Source organism: Drosophila elegans, unplaced genomic scaffold (assembly GCF_018152505.1).
Source record: "Drosophila elegans isolate 14027-0461.03 unplaced genomic scaffold, ASM1815250v1 contig_476, whole genome shotgun sequence".
Lineage (NCBI taxonomy): Eukaryota > Metazoa > Arthropoda > Insecta > Diptera > Drosophilidae > Drosophila > Drosophila elegans.
This window is the reverse complement of record NW_024545863.1, coordinates 21,526,118-21,543,487: the sequence shown is the minus strand read 5'-3', so window position 1 is coordinate 21,543,487 and position 17,370 is coordinate 21,526,118. Positions and strand designations below refer to the sequence as shown.

Here is a 17,370-nt window from a genome sequence, read left to right as displayed (position 1 = left end):
CAGACGGACGGACAGACGGACCGCCTTTAAGAGGTCTGTGCGACTGCGACTCGGGATCCCAGATACGATGCGAGGCGAGCACATGCCTTCCATCCATAACAAGATGTTTGCATTTCAATTCATTTGTATGGTCGGCTCGGGGTCCGGTCTTTTGGGTTTCAATTCGGTGCGGTTCGGTTGGGTATGCGGAATGGAGTATGGGGTATGAGGTCTCAAGACTCAAGTCTTGCCATGTGCCTTCACCCTTTTGCAGTAGCTTATGGCACGCTGATAATTGTGGAATCGTCATCGGGCCAGCGTTTCTGGCTTTTTTGTTAGCGCTTTATGGATCATTGATTGGATCGTGGGTTTCGTGGGACGAGCATTACGATTTTCGTTTACATGATTATTCTTGATTGTCGGTTGGGGGCTTATGCTTTTGGATTTGGATTGGGATTTGAGTTTGGGTTTGGGTTAGGTTCTGGCAGCTGGGGATTTCGGGGATCTTGGGTCGTCGCTCGCCTCTATTTGTAGACAATTACCATTTCCAATGCGACGGCTGGCTGGGAACCGATCGAAATCGACGTGTGCGCGAAAGTCGGTTACAATCGTTATGGTTGTTGCCAGCACACGCTATTAATGTTATGGCTCGTGGGGGGATATACACGATATATATTTAGCACATTTGGTATTTATTTTTAACGCTATAGCGTCGTCGTGATTCATCAAGTTGAGATGCTAGAGCCCCATCCACCGGCAACTGACACATCTTGGAGCCAAAGCTCAGATTTCACAATACTATATTTAATTAGAAGTGCCGGCGACGATGACGATCGCTAGCTCGCTCGCCCGTCCATTGAAAATGACACGAGCCCGGCTCATTGGCACACAAATAACAAAAGGCCAGCGACGGCAGCTCAAATAAGACAAATTAAGATTGCCTCTCGACGCATTCGAAATGAGCTACAGTTAGCCGAAACAAAACAGCAACGGCGATAAACGAGCCAACACACAATCAGTTAACAACTTATCTAACCGAAACGTTTTGTCCGCTGGACCGGGACAGTTAAGTTGTGGATGTCAAAAAGCTGAATGCTCCGGAAGTGGCTAATTGGATTTGATGGGCCTAGGGGTGGGATGGATGCACTTTTTGGGGGGTGGTTTTTCGGGAATATTCGCAATACCCAGTATCAGTAATTATATGAATAGTTCCTATTGGATTGTAGGTTCAAGAATTTGCTATCACTACATTGAAAAATAATTATTGATGGTCCATATCTGCACAATTTACTTCACTATTATAAGTTAAGCCAGTTAAACAATTATTCGAAAACTTTGATCAAGAAAAAGTAGTATAACAATATAAAAATAGGTTACTTCGTCGAAAACAAAACGTTTATTCAAAATTAATATGGGTATTAAAAGACTTGATTGGATCACCTAAAAAGTCTGTATCAATTACAATGAAATTAATATATGTAATCGAAAATGCATTATAACAGAAGTGCCTTAATTAATTTTTAAACTTTGATCCATATTATTACCTATAGTTTCCGTTCAATTAATCGAACCAAATCGAATTACTTTATTGTTATTAAAACCGATGTTAGAGTAAATTCAAAACAATATTTAATCGATTTTTTTAAGTACAGTACTTAGAAAAAAATATTTTTGTAACATACTATATATAAGTAATATATTTAGTTCAATGTAGTTAAGAATTTAGGAAGTTATAATTTCCGTGTGATCGCTATAATAATTGCTTATTCACGTCCCTAGCTTAACAAGTTCTGAATCACTGCCGTAATTCGTATCATTAATACCAATTGCGGCAATTAGTTTCGAGCACGTGCCCTTAATATAGTAATTCAAGAGCGGCGAATATTTTGAAATGCAGAAACCCAATCTGCTGGCATTCCTAAAAAATATTCCGTTTCATAAGGAAGTGACGGCAGCTATGAGTCATAATTGAAATTTCATCAGATTCTGCAATGCTCGATGGGGTGTAGCGCATATGCCCAAGTCGCTTATGACCAACTGGTCTTTATACACCCAATCATCCGAAGATATAAAAACACACAAACACACAAATACAGTCACATATCTTCGAAGACCTCATTTCTCTCGCTTTATTATTTCTCTTGGTTGCTTTATTTCATTTTTCTTTTTTTTTTTTGCAAACAATTTTATTTTTTTTATCGATGGTATACGCACGCGCGAATTTCAGTGCCCCCGCGGAGTCGAGCGATCGCCCAAGGGGGCGGAGCGGTATGAGGTGGGGCACGAGAGCGTGCAAAACTCGGAGACGGAGACGGTGACGGAGACTCAGAGCAACAACAACAGTGTGTATGGCCATAGCGTGTTGTTGAATTAATTTATATCCAACAGTGCGCTTTCAACTTTATTGCGCCGCGAAAAGCAGCCAGCCAAGTCAGCAGTCGTCGGTGGGTTCCCCCCTCTGAAAGCCCCTCGAAACCGCCACAAAAACCCCTCAAAAACCCCCCGCTAACCCACAGATACACCAGCACACAGATACTACGCACACCAAGGCAACGCCAGACCGTGGGAAACAAACTCGTGCCAGTCGTTTCATTGCTGTCAAATAATATCTTGATGGGGATCAACTTGAAAAGATTGGTTGGGGCTTGGGCTCGAGCTCGAGCTCGAGCTCGGTCCGCTCCGGGTCTCCGTCTCTTTTGCCCTCCTCTGTTGGTTGCCGCTGTTTGGGATGCGGTCGACGCTTTTGTTTTTTTATTCAGTTTTTCTCATTTTTTTCGTATTTTTTAGATCTCTTTTTTAATGCTTTACACATTTGTTCGTCATAGCGGAGCGTTAAGTATGTGTGTCCATGTGTACACTCGAAAAAAAGGGCTATAAATCGATCGGGCTGGAGGTCAGGGGTTGCTATACTCAAGATTGTCAATTGAATGAGTATTTCGAATATCAATGCAAATCCAATTTTGATTACTAGTTAGAACGGATTAATACGCGTTTGATATTGTCACTTAAGTATTTTTAATTTCATAGAAATAGTATCAGTTAACTTTCGTATTTCAAAATATTCTATGTTAATTACAGTTCTTAAAAAAAACATTATTTTTGTTATTTAGGAATAGCAATTGCCATAAAAGTCCATTAACAAGTTTGGGTTTTATTCTTAGGCTAATAAGACTTGTTTTGCTTATTTTATTTCTTTAGTTGTAAGAATGAGAAAAGTCTCATGCCAGGGCAAGCATAGTTGTACTCAACCAAAGTTAATAATTTGAAATTTTTCAGAGTGTAACCATGCCGCCATTGGCATCTCCTGTGGTGTATGTAAAGATCCAAAAAGACAGAAACCAGTTTGCCATCCGCCAAAACCAGTGGACTCTGCTCTGTGGCTGCTGGGATGCCGACACATACTCCACTCCACTCGGAGGAGATCACATAAAAGACCCGGCACACCTCCTACTGCAGCCCCAGCTCTCCGCCCCCGAGGCCCCCCTCTTAACCATCGGCTTGTGAATGGCTCCTCAGCCTGCTTTTATGCACTGTTTGTTGTGTATACACGGTCGGGCACTTGGCACGTTGCCCATTATCTCTCGACGACTCAAACTGGAGCTAAGGCTGTGACTGGGGCTTTTATTTTTTGTGAAGATTTCGAGTGCATATATCATATTACCACCACCAGCAGGACGAGATGCATATGCATCATCGTTCACGGCCTCCGCCAAGTGTAAACTGTCAATGGCCCCTTGACAGGAGGCCCCCAGATAAAGGGATCCCCCCAGATAAAGGGATCCCCCCAAAAGACTCCCACTTTGGATCTGCAGTCCCGATTTCCCACAAAACGCTGTCGGCTAGTCTTGGCAGGGGGTGCAATCTGTACGATCCATTAGTGGCACTGATAAAAAAGAACCATTAAACAGGATCCCCTAGCCCACGACAAGTCATTAAAACGTATCTTCAAGTACGCGTTCGTATCTCGCTTTGCACACACTTTCTCCCTACGCCTTATCGTGCAATCCTCGAATCCCCTTGAAAACGAAAAAAAAACAGAAACCCTCCCTATCGCTCCACACTTTCAGCACACTTGGGCCGCAAGAAAGGGAATTAATTAAAATATCTATAAGATTTCCAGCTCACCCCAGGGGAGTGTTTCCAAATCGAAGACAAGTGGCAAGTCCGTATTTTATTGGTGGTGGTTTCGCTGGTGGATGGCTGCATCGAGCCCTGTGGGAAAGTTGGAAATCAAAACACCATAACAAGTGATTCGAGATGCCTATACAAATAGATGATCCAAACCCCAAGTTCCCTTGTGCCCTTTTATATTCGAAACCAGAGCCAGGACACGAATAAATGTGTGGGAATGCGTGGGAATGGTCCTGGGGTCCCGAAACCCTAAAAACGGTCCCATACCCGTACCATGCCTTTATGTTGATTGCCCATTAGGAATACAATTTGCAACTCCTTTTCCATGATGTGATCCCCTTGTTGTTGTTGATCCTGGGCTTCCTTCGGTGTCGTGAGAAATTTTACCAAGGAACACCTGCCCCCTGTCGGTGTGTCCTGGATTGCCCCAGTATTGGTGATTTTTTCATGCTGCTCAGCGGATTTCTCGGGGCACTTGAATACGTTTCCGAAAATTTTGAGGTCAACGAAAAATTGTTTCCCACACTCGACGGACAGTTGCAGTTTTTGTAGGGGTTTGTTTCCTCCGATGATGCACTCTTCTCGTCCCGTCTCGTCCCGTCTCTACCTGCTCCTGAAACTTCCCCCAGCTCCTGGTGAGCGTCGTATTTCAGGTTCTCCGCCCCGATTATCTCGGCTCTTTGAGGGCTAGGGTCTTCGCTCTGTCTCTCTGTTTGTATTCCCCTCCCTGTCTGCGGTGCGTGTCGCTGGCAGGGGTCCGTTCTCGCCCTCTCTGTCGCTCGGGCGGGCGCACAGGAAATGCATTTCGAGCCGGGACGGCTATAAAAGCCGGCCGTTTGCCGGTTGGGAAATCATTCTGACATCGTCAGCCTTTCACGCAACACGCACTTAAACAAACCACATATTTCAAACCACCAAAAATGTGCCAACAAGTCGTTGTCGTCGCCACCACCAACAACAAGATGAAGACCAGCTACAGCATCAAGCAGGTCCTCAAGACACTCTTCAAGAAGCAACAGAAGCGGCAGCAACAGCAGCAGCAGAAGCCTCAGGGCTCTCTGGAATCATTAGAATCCGTCGACAATCTGCGCAATGCCCAAGTTGAGGAGGCCTACTATGCCGAGATCGATGAGAATGCCGCCAACGAGAAGCTGGCCCAATTGGCCCACTCCCAGGAGTTCGAAATCGCTGAGCAGCAGGAGGATGATGACGAGGACGTCTATGTCCCAGTCCGCTTCGCTCGCACCACCGCCGGCACCTTCTTCTGGACCACCAACCTTCAACCAGTCGCCAGCGTTGAGCCCGCCATGTGCTACTCCATGCAGTTCCAGGATCGTTGGGCCCAGGCTTGAACCCTCAACGCCTCACCCTTCAATCTCCAAGCTTTAACAACCCTACAAACATTGTGATAGCAGTGGCTTTAACTCACCAACAATCTCGGCGATCCAGCGCTTCCATTAATTATTAAGATATTGTGATAGAAAAAGAGAGCTTTAAAACAAACGTACAAAATACAAAACAAGAATATCAAAATCAAATTCATTCATCTTATATTTGGGTTCGGGGTTTTGGGTTTCAGCATAGTCCACTCTCAGATTGTTATGATTCGTTTGGCATTCCATATGAATGAATCGCTTGTCGTCCTACACTAAATGTTGTTCTCGAAGTCAACGTGCCAGATAAGAACAACTACTTGCCGAGATATTTTGGGCTATTTTCAGAGTATGATAAAAAGAGGGAAAAACACTGGAATTACTTCCCATAAAGTTATGTTCTAATGAATTCTGGGAAGAAAGTTAAGTAAGGGTTCATTGTTAATAAGGAAACGGAAAATGAGGTTTGTTATGTAACACATGAAGGCTGTGATTCATTTCAAATGAATTGTTAAACTAATAAGACAACAATACTGTAACAGTTTAAGATAAAATATGCTAATAATCAAAGAAAAAAATTCCAAAATAAGTCGGGATGGATTATAACCTTTGTTGATGTTTTTGAGACCTATGAGTTAAACAATGAAATCTTATCTGCTTGTTGATTTCCGTGGAGTAGATTAAGTAAAACTTGATGCCTGCTAAAGGAATAAAAAAATTATTATGGACTAGATAAAATACTACAAATATTTCGTCAATTGATTATGTTAATTACGTTTTTGAAATGGGTTAAGACTTATTATTTTTATTGAATATTTATGTGGTTGGTAGTTAGTAGTATAAGTAGTCACTATTTAAGTTTCATATGATTTAAATGTAAGTTAATTACTTTGGAAACCAAAGGCGTATCACATGAGCAGTTGTTTAATCTAGTTCTTTAGGAATCTATGAAACTATTTGATAATAGGCTTAAGCACAATTAAAATACCCCTGTAACTGGGTCAGTAAAGAATGGCGCAAGTGCAGCACGTCCTGCAGTAAGGCAGCGCACACTCAACAAGAAAGTCAATTCCTCGGCTAGCTCTGTCCCAAAATGGACAACCTTGTGGCCAGCCTTGTCTTGTGGCCATTGTGGCCATTGTGACCATAGTGGCCAGGAGGTGTGATGTGCTCGCACTCTGGAGAGATGGCCGATTGCCAGGTTGGCCCAGAGCCAAGTGTTATGGCTATCACCTTGGCTAAGGCCACCATCGCCACCTGTGTGCGGCCAAATATGGATGTCGTGCGCATAACTTCACGGCAACTCCTGGCAGACGGGCTGGTGGTTGTTGCTTGTCGTACAACTTATTTATGAGCCGGTGAGGGAGTGGAGTGGAGTGAAGAAAAGCCGAAAGGCGGGGGGAAAACCCCAAGAACCGGGTGAGATCCAAGATCCCAGAGCCGAAGACCAAAAACCACAATTAAAATGCAACATGTAGACGTCAACACCTTAAGACATCGAATCACATGCCAAGGCGTCTTGAGGCGGACGTTGAAATTGGGCATAAAAACAGTTGCCGCAAAAGATAATCGCCTTGGCTAGGGAATCTCAATCCGACGCAGGTCCCTCACACGATTCCCACACGGCCGGTCCCTCTCTATCAATCTCAAACGCATTTCTCCTACACTTAAAATGCAAATTGATGTCGACGGCAGGGAAGGAGCAGGCGAAAGGAGTTTGGAAGAAGAAAATAAAATAACAACATGAATAACCAGAAAGATCGAGAACAATTCAAAGAATATCACTCACTCAAATACTCTTTCATTATTTTTTTTATTCAAAATGTTAACTAAATTGGGATTTAAATTTTAAGCACTTTTAGTTCTAATATGGTTAAGAATTTGGCATATTATTGGCTTGCTTATGGATCGCATATTAAAATATCTTCATAACCACTATTTTTATAAATTATACTTTTAAGTTTTCCTTTGATATCCCTATTTACGCATTGAATAAAACTAGAGTACAATACAGTACCATAACAGCCTTATTTAGACCTTTTTTATTATATATGTACCAATAAAAATAAACATTCTAATCTTAAAATGTCAAGTGCAGAAATAAAAAAAATGAATTGCATAAAGAAATAAAGCACCCATTAAAAAAAAATAAATAAGTAAGTACTAACATTTCAATTCCATAATCAAAGCGTTATACCTCTTGCAAGTGAACGCAGATGTTCTGGTAGCGCCGTGACGTAAATTAAGTAGCAATATAAGTTTCTGTTAAATTGCCTTTGACAGCACATAATTAATTTAGTATGCAAAGCGACGCTTGTCTGCACGAAAGAATTGAAAATTGGAAGAAAGCAGAAAGAAGAAAGAAGCGACCATGGAATGCCGTTGATAATGCTGATGACACTGTTCAAGCCGATGGGCGATGATAGCGATGAGTACGGGGGACATAGCCCGATGGCTATCTGGATGGGCCGTGCCTCATTTGCATACCTGTGCAGTGAGACAACCTGATCCTGCGTGGTTTTGTATGCTTGGTTTTAGCTTGGGGCCTCGGATTGCGCTCTTTCGTAGTCTTCAGCGGTGGGTTTAATGTACGCGTGTGTACCCAATTCCCGATGACCAGCGCAGCGGCCTTCGCGTGCGTGACGAGCATTCGCTTAGCGGTCATTGATTGGCCAGGCCAGTCGGTTTTGGCCAGGTCTATTCCACGGAGGGCGCCGTCAGCAACAAGTGTGTGAACACCATTAAGCGGTGATTAGGCCCGGCCACCACCGGGGACTCCCCTGCTCCTCCTCATCCTCCTCCTTCTCATCACTTGCGTGTGTGGCAAGAGAGGCCTCAATTACCATTGTGCCCCACGGAGATCGGCAGTTGCGATGAACTGTGCAACAATGTGGGCGGCCAGAATGTTGTAACCGAAATAGATCGAGTGTGTGGATCATTTGTCAAACTGGCTTAAAGCGAAAAGAATGAGGGTTTTTTTTATTGGGTTTGTTAATTAATTAATTAATCAACCTATTTTACACAAAAATATAATGAATTGTTTTAAGTTTTTAAAGAGCATTTGATTAAATTCTGTTTTGGTACAAAAAGAAAATTTAAGACGAAACAAGCCTAACATATTAATAGTTATAGCCTTGCTAAGAGCATAAGTAACAAAAACAAACCTACAGAACCCAATGCATACAATTACAACAGAAATGCGTCTCCAAAAACATTCCACGCAGTTCCAGAAAGACATAAGTTATACCCTTAAAATAAAATTACCTCAACAATACAAATTGGTAAACAAAGATATGACAAGCACCGCCACAACAGCATCCCAGAAAATATTATCAATATTTTTAGATAGAATGTTAGTCATATGCGATAAACAAGATATGACATCAAATTTAGTGATTCTGTTTTGTAACAGAAATTTACCCAGACCGCAGACAAGATAATTAGAAATAAAATCATAAAAAGGCAAGTCGCTTCGGCACACCGAAAGTCTTATACCCTTAAAGTTGCAACAAAAACATTATATATATGCTCAAAAACACATATATAGAGCAGTTAGAAGCTACAATCAACCGATTTTTAAAACAAATCTTAGTGTTCATAAAAGGATAAGTATAAAATTATTATAATACAATAGTTATTGTTTTGATTGCAATTTATTGAGTAATGTAGTATGGAATATTGGAAAACATAAATAGATGGAGACATAACTAGAAGTGAAAAAGGTCATCGAATCGGGTCAGTATTGGTGGGCTGGATCAGTATCAATTGCGGTTGCGGTTTGTCAATGACGGCAGCTTTTCGATGGTGCTATCATGGGTGATGGTAATTTCCGCAGTTTTCATGTTACTCGTGAGGAAGTGGTCCAGGGTGATGACATTCGTGCGGGGCAGGCGGTCGAAGGGGAAGCCCATTGACTTGCGATCCGGATAGAGGCGGTCCCGGAGTCCACAGTAAGAGGGCGCGGTGCTGCAGCCATCCGCACCATATTGATCAACCTGCAGAACGAAAGAGGATTGGAGTCGGGAGAAGTCCAAAGTACCGAATGGAAACACTCACCCTATCGTTGTCATAGTTGGAAACCATGATGAACAGGTCGAAGCTCATACCCTCAGCCCTTCCCTTGGGCACCAGCATGTGGTTGGGCCAGCCGCAGCCGCAGAAGAAGTCCTCCTGCGACTCCGGAGTGTTTGGTGTTTCACTGCTATTCGGCAGAACACGGAAAGTACGCTCAAACGGAATGGTTACATTCGAACTGGTGGAATCGCGAGTAAAGGTTTGTTGGCCGGGTGGCACTTGAATCAAGAACTTGTCTAGCTCTATCATCATTAGACGCTGATCCGCGAATAGCATTTCATAGCCATTCTCATCCACCTTGGGCGCCATGAAGATGCGCGCATAGCCGTATCGTGGGGCACCACTAGTGTTATTCACAACGAACGTGTATTTGAAGGGGTGGTGCTGCAGATGGGTTAGTCGAACCATGACATTGCCGCGGGGCTGGAAGTCCATGCCGCGCGACAAGTCCACATCGGACTCCTTGAAAAAGGTGGTCAGTCTGTTTTGCTGACCCCGGCTCTCCACTTTGACGCTGAGCACTTCCATGTCCTGATAGCTCAGCTCATCCGCCCTATAGGCGGGCAGAAGTCTCTTGTGCTCCTGGAAAATGTCGTCGATGTACGCATGCCACTTGTAGAATATGGGGTCCCGCATGGCAGTGGACGCATCGCCCATTACGCCCGGGAACTCCAGATGCCTGTTGGTCGGATCGTGGGAGTACGCGATCAGGATGTGTCCCATGTTATGGATGTCACCATACTAGACATTTAGATAAGTACAACAAAAGAGTGATTAATTTCAAACCCAAGTAATATTAAATATTGTATCCAAATATCAAATTTAAGCCTTTTTTTCTTAACAACAAATTGATATATTTATAAGTACCGACTTAATACTTAAGCCTACGACTAAATCTATCAAAGACCACAATTTTTTTCTGTGCAAAAGTAGGAGGTCTTACCATCGTTTGGTTGGGCGAAAGAACGGAGGCTTCAATCATGTTTCCCAGGATGTCGATGCCTTTTACATCATCCAAATAAATCTTTTCTTCGTTCCTCTAAAAATTGCAATAAGATGTAAGAGCTCTCCTGATTAGGAAGTATTAATGAAAGTCTTACGTTTATAACGAATCCCTGATGGATGGCCTCAAGAATGCGACTGCTCCAAAGATTCATGTCGTTGATTCCCACTCTCAACTGGTCAACAGGCCGGTTGACATCGCTGAGCTTTGTGTTGTCGAAGCGCGGCGGAAAGGCACGACTGGCCACCAGGGAGTCCATCTTGGGGAAGTAGCCCTCGGCTATGGTGTCCGTCAGCTTGTTAAATGGCTGCACCCGGCCCAAATGGTTGCTGAATCGCTCCGCATTGTAGCGGGCAATCACCTGCTGGTGCATATAGTAGAAGAGCTCGCCACGGCGATCCTTGTCCACGATGCTGCGATCGGCGCCGGGGGTAATCTCGATAGGGTAGATCAGATGCCAGTGCCAGTGGTGCAGATTGACGCCCATGTCCTCGCGGAAGTACCACAGGCGATGCTCGGGCTCCAGATCGGAGGCGGTGTACTTGGTGGGGATGACGATGGGCCTGCGTTGGGCTAGATTCTGCACCACGTAAGACTCCTCTCGAAGTTTCTGCATCACCGCCGAGTCCACGAAGCGGTCGGGAAAGGTCTGCCAGAATGAGGGCAGATCCAAGCCCTGGGTGTCCCTGCGATGGAGCAGGGCCACCGAAAGGGCGTAGTTGAAGAGCACCGGATGAACGCGATCCCTGGCGTACACGGCCACACTTTGCAGATGGTCCACGGATTCCAACGTCAGAAACACTTCGATCAGGTGGCCGGCCTTTTGGCGGTGTGACTTCACGAAAAGCGAGAACGGTTCGTTCCGTTTCAGGGACTCGGGGTAGCTAAGATCGGGAATGGAAATCTCCCTCACGAATATTTTGGGATCTCTATCCGCGCTGATCCGCTTCTGGACACTCTTGCAGAGCTCGCCATAGTTCTCGGTCATGTAGGAGTCGGGCACTTCGAACACGGTTTTATTGCCGCCCTTGTCCATGAACACCGGCTCTGTGGGGTGATCGAACAGCAGCAGGAGGTTCTTCTTGTCGGCCATTGCGGATTTATTGAAGCTCTTGCAGGTCCTTAAAGGAAGCTCACCAATTGAATGTCACTGGAAGCTTTGACACTTTACAACTGTGATTATCCATTGGACTGGCCCGCTTTTTATACTTAAGCTTGGAAAGTAGGAAGCTAATATTATCAACGAGGGCTTAGGCTTTAAGAATTTGGGAATTTTAAAACCGCAGAGAAAGCATGCAAAAATATTTGTGGCCTAACTATGAAGTAGATAAAGTGAAAAAAAAGCATACATAAAAACTGTTCCACAAAAACTTACCCAAAAGTGAATTTAAAATAGGAAAGAATAGGAACTATACTACCAAAATAACTATCATGCATAATTCTTTAAAAATTATCAAAATGTAAAACGTTCTCTGTGAAATTGAGAAAATAGTTTGTACGGTCATTCTTGTTGTAATATTGTGAAAGTTTTTCAGTTTCAGTTTCGTTTTTCGGTTTCAAAACTAAAACTACATAAAACCAATTGCAGCTCAAAGTTATAAAACCCTCTGCAAGAGTATAAACAGTTAGTCACCCAAACAGTGCCGGCTCCTCGTAGAACTTTGTAGGCCACATAAACGAGTTTTTGTTTGGATGGCTGATAAGAAGCCCCGTCTTATCAGCACGCTATAGCTGATATACTATCTACTAGTAGCTCTAGAGACTCATAAAAATATATAAAAATCAATGAAACTTCAGACAGTCACAGCAATTGAAATCAATAGCTACTACAGAGAGAACGCATTCAACGGTAAAAGCCCAAAAACTTAAATACTACCTCAAAATGATGAGCCAAACTTTGACACTTTGCTGCCTGGTTCTGGTGGCAGCCGTATCGGGAAATACGGTGTCCACTAACGATACAGCCTGTCCAACTTTCTGTGCCAGCATCTACAAGCCAGTGTGCGCAACTGATGGCCAGAACTTCAAGGAGTTTGCCAGCGACTGCAATCTTTTGTCCCACAACTGTCGCCGCGAAAGGAGCAGCATGCAGGGTTAGTAAAACTAATTCAAAATTGGGTAAGACGGTGGTCATTAAATTCTATATATTTCTATAGCCTACGCTGCCACCGATGCCGCCTGGTGCAGCTCCGAGTTCGTCGAGAATCTGCGCGAAAAACTGGGCAACTTCAAGCTGGAGGTCCAGGAGTGTTTCAAGCCCTGCTCGATGATCTACCAACCGGTGTGCATCACCAATGGCAAGTATCGTGCCGAGCTGGCCAACTCCTGTCTGCTGGATACCTTCAACTGCGCCCTGCAGTTCTCCGGCGCCCAGCCCGCTGAGCTCTTCCGCCTTTTGCGCGCGGAGAAGTGCTAGACGGGATCGGTCGTTAAGTCGGAACAATGCACAGGCGCATCTCTTGTCCGAAGCAGTCGTCCTTTTGTTTTCAACGAAAATATAATCCTACGAATTTATGAGACACGAGTAAACGAGTTGTTAATTGGGGTGTTCACAGTGGGAGGCTGACGAAAGTGAAAATAGTTTACGGCACCAGCAGTTGGTTTATTTGGCATGGTCACCATTGCAATTATTTAGTTAACGGGACACTAAGGAACGTTTGAATTTTGTAATATTTTTTCCAGATTATAAAAAGTTAAAGTAAGATAATTAACAAATAATTAATAATATAAAGATTAGTATCTTTAGATGTACATGTATTTAAATAGCTGTTTTATTGATAAGTGTGGAAATCCCCAGAGTGAGATGCTTAAAAAACTAACAAATTTTATTAAACATTAAAATTAATTTAAAATATAATAATACTAATATTCATCACATTAGCCGCATACTTACTTTTACCACTTAAGTTTATCGGCTTTTTAACAACAAATTTTATATTTCTTTTTGCGGTTTTCCGGTCCAAAGTTTTGATATGTTTTTTTGATAATTGTTGGTTAGTACTTCCTGAATGGTTTATCAAACGCAGTCAATCAAGTGGTTAGTCAAAGAGTATAATTTACACTATGTATGTATGTCGCACAACCTAATGACTTCAGGCAATAAAAGAGTGCATTAACACAGGATATAAGTGCTCAGGGCAACCTTAGCAATCACTCTTAACTTTATGTATAGTCTGGGCGCATTGATGTGACATCCACTGCAAGATGATACCAGTTAAGCCCAGATCCCCTTCTTTCTCTTGTTTTTTATTTTATCAGTTTATTAACCCGTCTTTGCAGACCGTTCATCTGTCAGGCCTCATTAGGTTCCACTCATAACATTGCTTCCGTTATCCTTTGCTCTGATCTTCGTTCTTCCGTTATGTCAGTATTTCAGGAGATCAAGTTCTGCTCTCAGATCCCCTATGATTATTAAACAAAATAGGTGTCGTGTTCAATTTTAACTCATCTTCAACATCAAAAATATATGGATCGATCTTTTAACATATTCCACAATAATCTTTGAGCTAAATACAATTTTAAGCTCAGTATTACCTAAATTAATTATCTAAAATCTTCTGTAATAATAACGTAGAGTTTTATATTAAAAACGTATTTATCCTTGGTTTGTAACATATTAATTGTTTTTAGATATGTTCTATTATATCCTGTGCTTATATACCAATTAGTTGTTTATAACTTTGTTTTATTATTTTAAAGGTTTCAGGGCCACAAAACCGTATAGCATTAAATAGGCCAAAAAACATAAAACCTTATAAACTGGTTTTCCTTATCAAGTTCTTTTCCCATACCCATATCAATAACAAAACGTTTCCTTTTCTTGTTCTTTCCATTTGTATGGTACAAATTGAGTGTTTGTATTTTATTTTACATGCAAATTAGTATCACATTAACAACGTAAATATTGCGCAGGGAAATAAATAAATGAAATTACAATAAATGGGGGTATAACCACCATGAACTTGAGATCTTTTAGGTAATGGGTTGAGGTTTGTTGTGGGTGGGAAGTGCAACTAGCAGAGCGTTCCCGGCAGTTGACTGAAGCTCTGACAGAGCAGGGCATGCAGGAGATCATCGTCCACTCGCTCCTGGGTGTTGGCCCAAAAGAAGGTGCCGTTGTCGGTGCTGATGTACTGGAGGGGCAACTGAAGATCCCAGAGATTACTGGACAACTGTGTTGCATTTGGTGGGCTACTACTGTTGATGTTGCTGGCGTTAATGCTGCTGCTGCTGCTGCTGCTGCTGCTGATGTTGTTTAAGTTGCTGCTATGGTGTCTGTGCTGGCAGTTGCGTCCATGCTGGCAGGCCCTACAGCTCTGGGCGCTGACCTTGTCCACGTAAACACTGCTAATTAAGGTGGGTGTGTTGGGGGGTTGCATAATGGACACCTCGTCCTCCTCGGGCAAGTGTCGCAGTTCCAGTCCATATTTGTGGATAGACTCCTCGACCGTTGACTTGGCCTCCTCCTCGACGAGCAGCTCCAGTTGCTGCTGCTGTTGCTGGGTGTTGTTGAGATCCACATTGTTGGGATGGGCCAAGGTCAGCTGGGCGGTGCGACCTTTGCCACCCACTTTCAGCAGGCGACGCAGCGGCTGCCAAACTTTGCGCATACGTCGTGTGGACTTTGAGTTCGTGGGTAGTGCTGCTGCCGTCACAACTGAAGTGTTGTTGCTTGCATTGGTTGTCATGTTTTTCGTATCCAGATACATGTTGCTGCGGTATTTCGTGGAGCTTTTTCTTGGCTTATTTCTTTTATTGGGCTTGTGGACAGCGAGCGTTGCGTGTGCGCACCTCGCGAGAGCTGGTCGTTTACTGATGCTGCTGCGCCGGCGTCGCTCATATTTATATATGAGGCGAAGTTGCTGCGCTGCCGATGGCCAGTCAAGAGTGAAATCGTACGCCGGCTGATCTCACGAGCAGTCTATAGCCCAAGCACCGTACGAAATTTGAGTGCACTCTCACACACAGCACTGAAAACCCAGGGTGAGAGGTGAACCCAGTGGAGGAGGGGTACCAGCCAAGTAAAGGCCTTTTTATGTGCGCGTATTTCCCAAATAAATTCCAACAGGAATCCACAAGCTCCAGTCTTCTGTGTGTGTACTTTTCCCATGCACGTACAATCGACAAGGGCCGCTTGATGAGTTTTGGCTGCAGGTAGATGAAGACGACGCTGCCGCACAGTGGGTGTTTGCCAATTGGTAAATGGCAATCAAATTTAATTCGTGTTGTTCTAATTCGTATCACATTTAAACTAAATGTTTCTTGTCCTATTTGCTTTACAATTGTGTTAAAATATCAGCTTATTCTCCAATTATATAAATATATATAAAATTATTAATAATGATTGCTAACAAAAGGTATAGAAAATTTAATGAAGTCTTTATTAAAAAAAAATTGGCAAGGGTATATCAATAAATTTATAATTTATAATTATTAATTCATTTATAAATTAATAATGATTTCTAATAAAAGGTATAGAAAATTTAATGAAAAAATCGCCAAGGGTATACCAATAAATTTATAATTATTAATTTAATTAATTTATTAATAAATTAATAATGGTTTGTTATAAAAGGTATAGTAAATTTAATAAACAACTTTTTTCAGAAAGTAATAGACAGGGTCATGGAATTTTCTTTAAAGGAAAAAATAAATTGGGATTTAACATTTTAATTTTAATAACATACCAATAACATATTGAACTCATATTAATTTAAATTATAAAAGTTAATATTTGTTTGGTAAAAATCTTTTGTAATAGGCAGATTCTTTATATATTAACTTTTTAAATTATTTTTCAGCCGCATAAAATTCCTATCAATAGTTTCTAACCACAGTGCGCATCGCCTGTTCGTCATTTATGCACGACTGACTTTGTTTTCACATTCACACGGTACCCAGGGCCCGGAGCCCAGTAGTACATGGGTTGTTGTCCGGTCCGTTCTCCAGGGTTTGGGACTTCGGGGGACATGCCAGGGGTGGGGGGTGTATCTCACCACAGGGCCGTAGTCGAAGGGGCCCGAATAGCACCTGTTCCCTTCTGCGAGCGTGGGACTAAGACGCTGGGCATTTCCGTCCTGGGGAACTGGCAAAGGCAAAGGCAAAAGGCGCAGGCGTCGCCGTTGTTCGATGTCGATGTCTTCGAGTGTGGGAAAGGGCTTATAAGAATTTCACTTGGGTTTTCGGCTTTTTCGGGGGACTATTATTGTTGTTGCTGCTGCTGACGCTGTTATTTCTGTTTTCTGTTTCCTTTCGATGTGATTTTTGTTTCAGGCTGAGCAGCTGTTATTGCTACTTGTTGGCCTGTTTGTTGTCATTTATAATCAAGGCTCGCAGAGCTCTGCGCTGATAAGTTCATTTTAAAAGGGACTAGTCGCAACGAGGGGATTATGACATGTTGTGGTTCACACGCTCCGAACTGGGAACGGAAAACGGGATGGGTATATAAGTATGGGTATGGGTATAGCTATAGCTATGGTACTTGGGTATGGGGATCTAATGAGGCCGTGACCTCATTCAGGCAGCAAGTCCTTGCCGGTTCGCAGGTTCCCACAACACAGCACAACAATCGGAGTTAGCTGCCATAACTAGTTAGGCCAGCTCAGGCTACGCTACGAATCGGAATCGGGTTTTTATTTTTGTAATTTTCTGTGACCGAAACTCGTGCCAATCGCGTGTGCACCGCACGCTTGCGCACCAGCGATCTCTCGAACCGACTCGGCTCTCTTGCCTTTGGCCACTATTAATCTTGGCTGAAACCCCACCAGCACTTCCACCGCCATCGTCCATCCCGCGCACTTTTGCCCCCAA

General features: G+C 43.0%; 4 protein-coding genes across 4 annotated transcripts; 2 read left to right on the top strand and 2 right to left on the bottom strand.

Moving 5' to 3' along the window:
- The first annotated feature begins 4,957 nt into the window (after window positions 1-4,957).
- Window positions 4,958-5,643, top strand: LOC108147137 (enhancer of split malpha protein). Its single transcript, XM_017273430.2, has one exon. It carries the CDS (start codon window positions 5,031-5,033, stop codon window positions 5,460-5,462), a length of 432 nt encoding a protein of 143 aa, XP_017128919.1. The 5' UTR covers window positions 4,958-5,030; the 3' UTR covers window positions 5,463-5,643.
- Window positions 5,644-9,120: 3,477 nt separating this feature from the next.
- LOC108147095 (phenoloxidase 3-like) lies at window positions 9,121-11,717 on the bottom strand. The gene is made up of 4 exons (XM_017273382.2): window positions 10,658-11,717; window positions 10,501-10,596; window positions 9,540-10,298; window positions 9,121-9,478 (listed from the first exon to the last, which is right to left on the bottom strand). Exons 1-4 carry the CDS (start codon window positions 11,651-11,653, stop codon window positions 9,245-9,247), a joined length of 2,085 nt encoding a protein of 694 aa, XP_017128871.1. The 5' UTR covers window positions 11,654-11,717; the 3' UTR covers window positions 9,121-9,244.
- A 643-nt stretch (window positions 11,718-12,360) lies between these two features.
- On the top strand, window positions 12,361-13,084 carry LOC108147110 (enhancer of split M1 protein). Its single transcript, XM_017273400.1, has 2 exons — window positions 12,361-12,653; window positions 12,717-13,084. The coding sequence occupies exons 1-2, from the start codon at window positions 12,443-12,445 to the stop codon at window positions 12,974-12,976; spliced, it is 471 nt and encodes a 156-aa protein (XP_017128889.1). The 5' UTR covers window positions 12,361-12,442; the 3' UTR covers window positions 12,977-13,084.
- A 1,308-nt stretch (window positions 13,085-14,392) lies between these two features.
- LOC108147123 (enhancer of split M2 protein) lies at window positions 14,393-15,392 on the bottom strand. Its single transcript, XM_017273415.2, has one exon. The coding sequence runs from the start codon at window positions 15,267-15,269 to the stop codon at window positions 14,574-14,576; it is 696 nt and encodes a 231-aa protein (XP_017128904.1). The 5' UTR covers window positions 15,270-15,392; the 3' UTR covers window positions 14,393-14,573.
- Between the last annotated feature and the right edge of the window lie 1,978 nt (window positions 15,393-17,370).

What these genes read in the sequence shown, in the direction of transcription:
- LOC108147137 (XM_017273430.2), top strand. Translation starts at nt 5,031, where the DNA reads ATGTGCCAACAAGTCGTTGTCGTCGCCACCACCAACAACAAGATGAAG.
- LOC108147095 (XM_017273382.2), bottom strand. Translation starts at nt 11,653, where the DNA reads ATGGCCGACAAGAAGAACCTCCTGCTGCTGTTCGATCACCCCACAGAG. An exon ending in TTTCGCCCAACCAAACGATG is followed by an intron (nt 10,299 to 10,500) that starts GTAAGACCTCCT and finishes CTAAATGTCTAG; the next exon opens with TATGGTGACATCCATAACAT. An exon ending in CCAACTATGACAACGATAGG is followed by an intron (nt 9,479 to 9,539) that starts GTGAGTGTTTCC and finishes TTCGTTCTGCAG; the next exon opens with GTTGATCAATATGGTGCGGA.
- LOC108147110 (XM_017273400.1), top strand. Translation starts at nt 12,443, where the DNA reads ATGATGAGCCAAACTTTGACACTTTGCTGCCTGGTTCTGGTGGCAGCC. An exon ending in CGAAAGGAGCAGCATGCAGG is followed by an intron (nt 12,654 to 12,716) that starts GTTAGTAAAACT and finishes ATATTTCTATAG; the next exon opens with CCTACGCTGCCACCGATGCC.
- LOC108147123 (XM_017273415.2), bottom strand. Translation starts at nt 15,269, where the DNA reads ATGTATCTGGATACGAAAAACATGACAACCAATGCAAGCAACAACACT.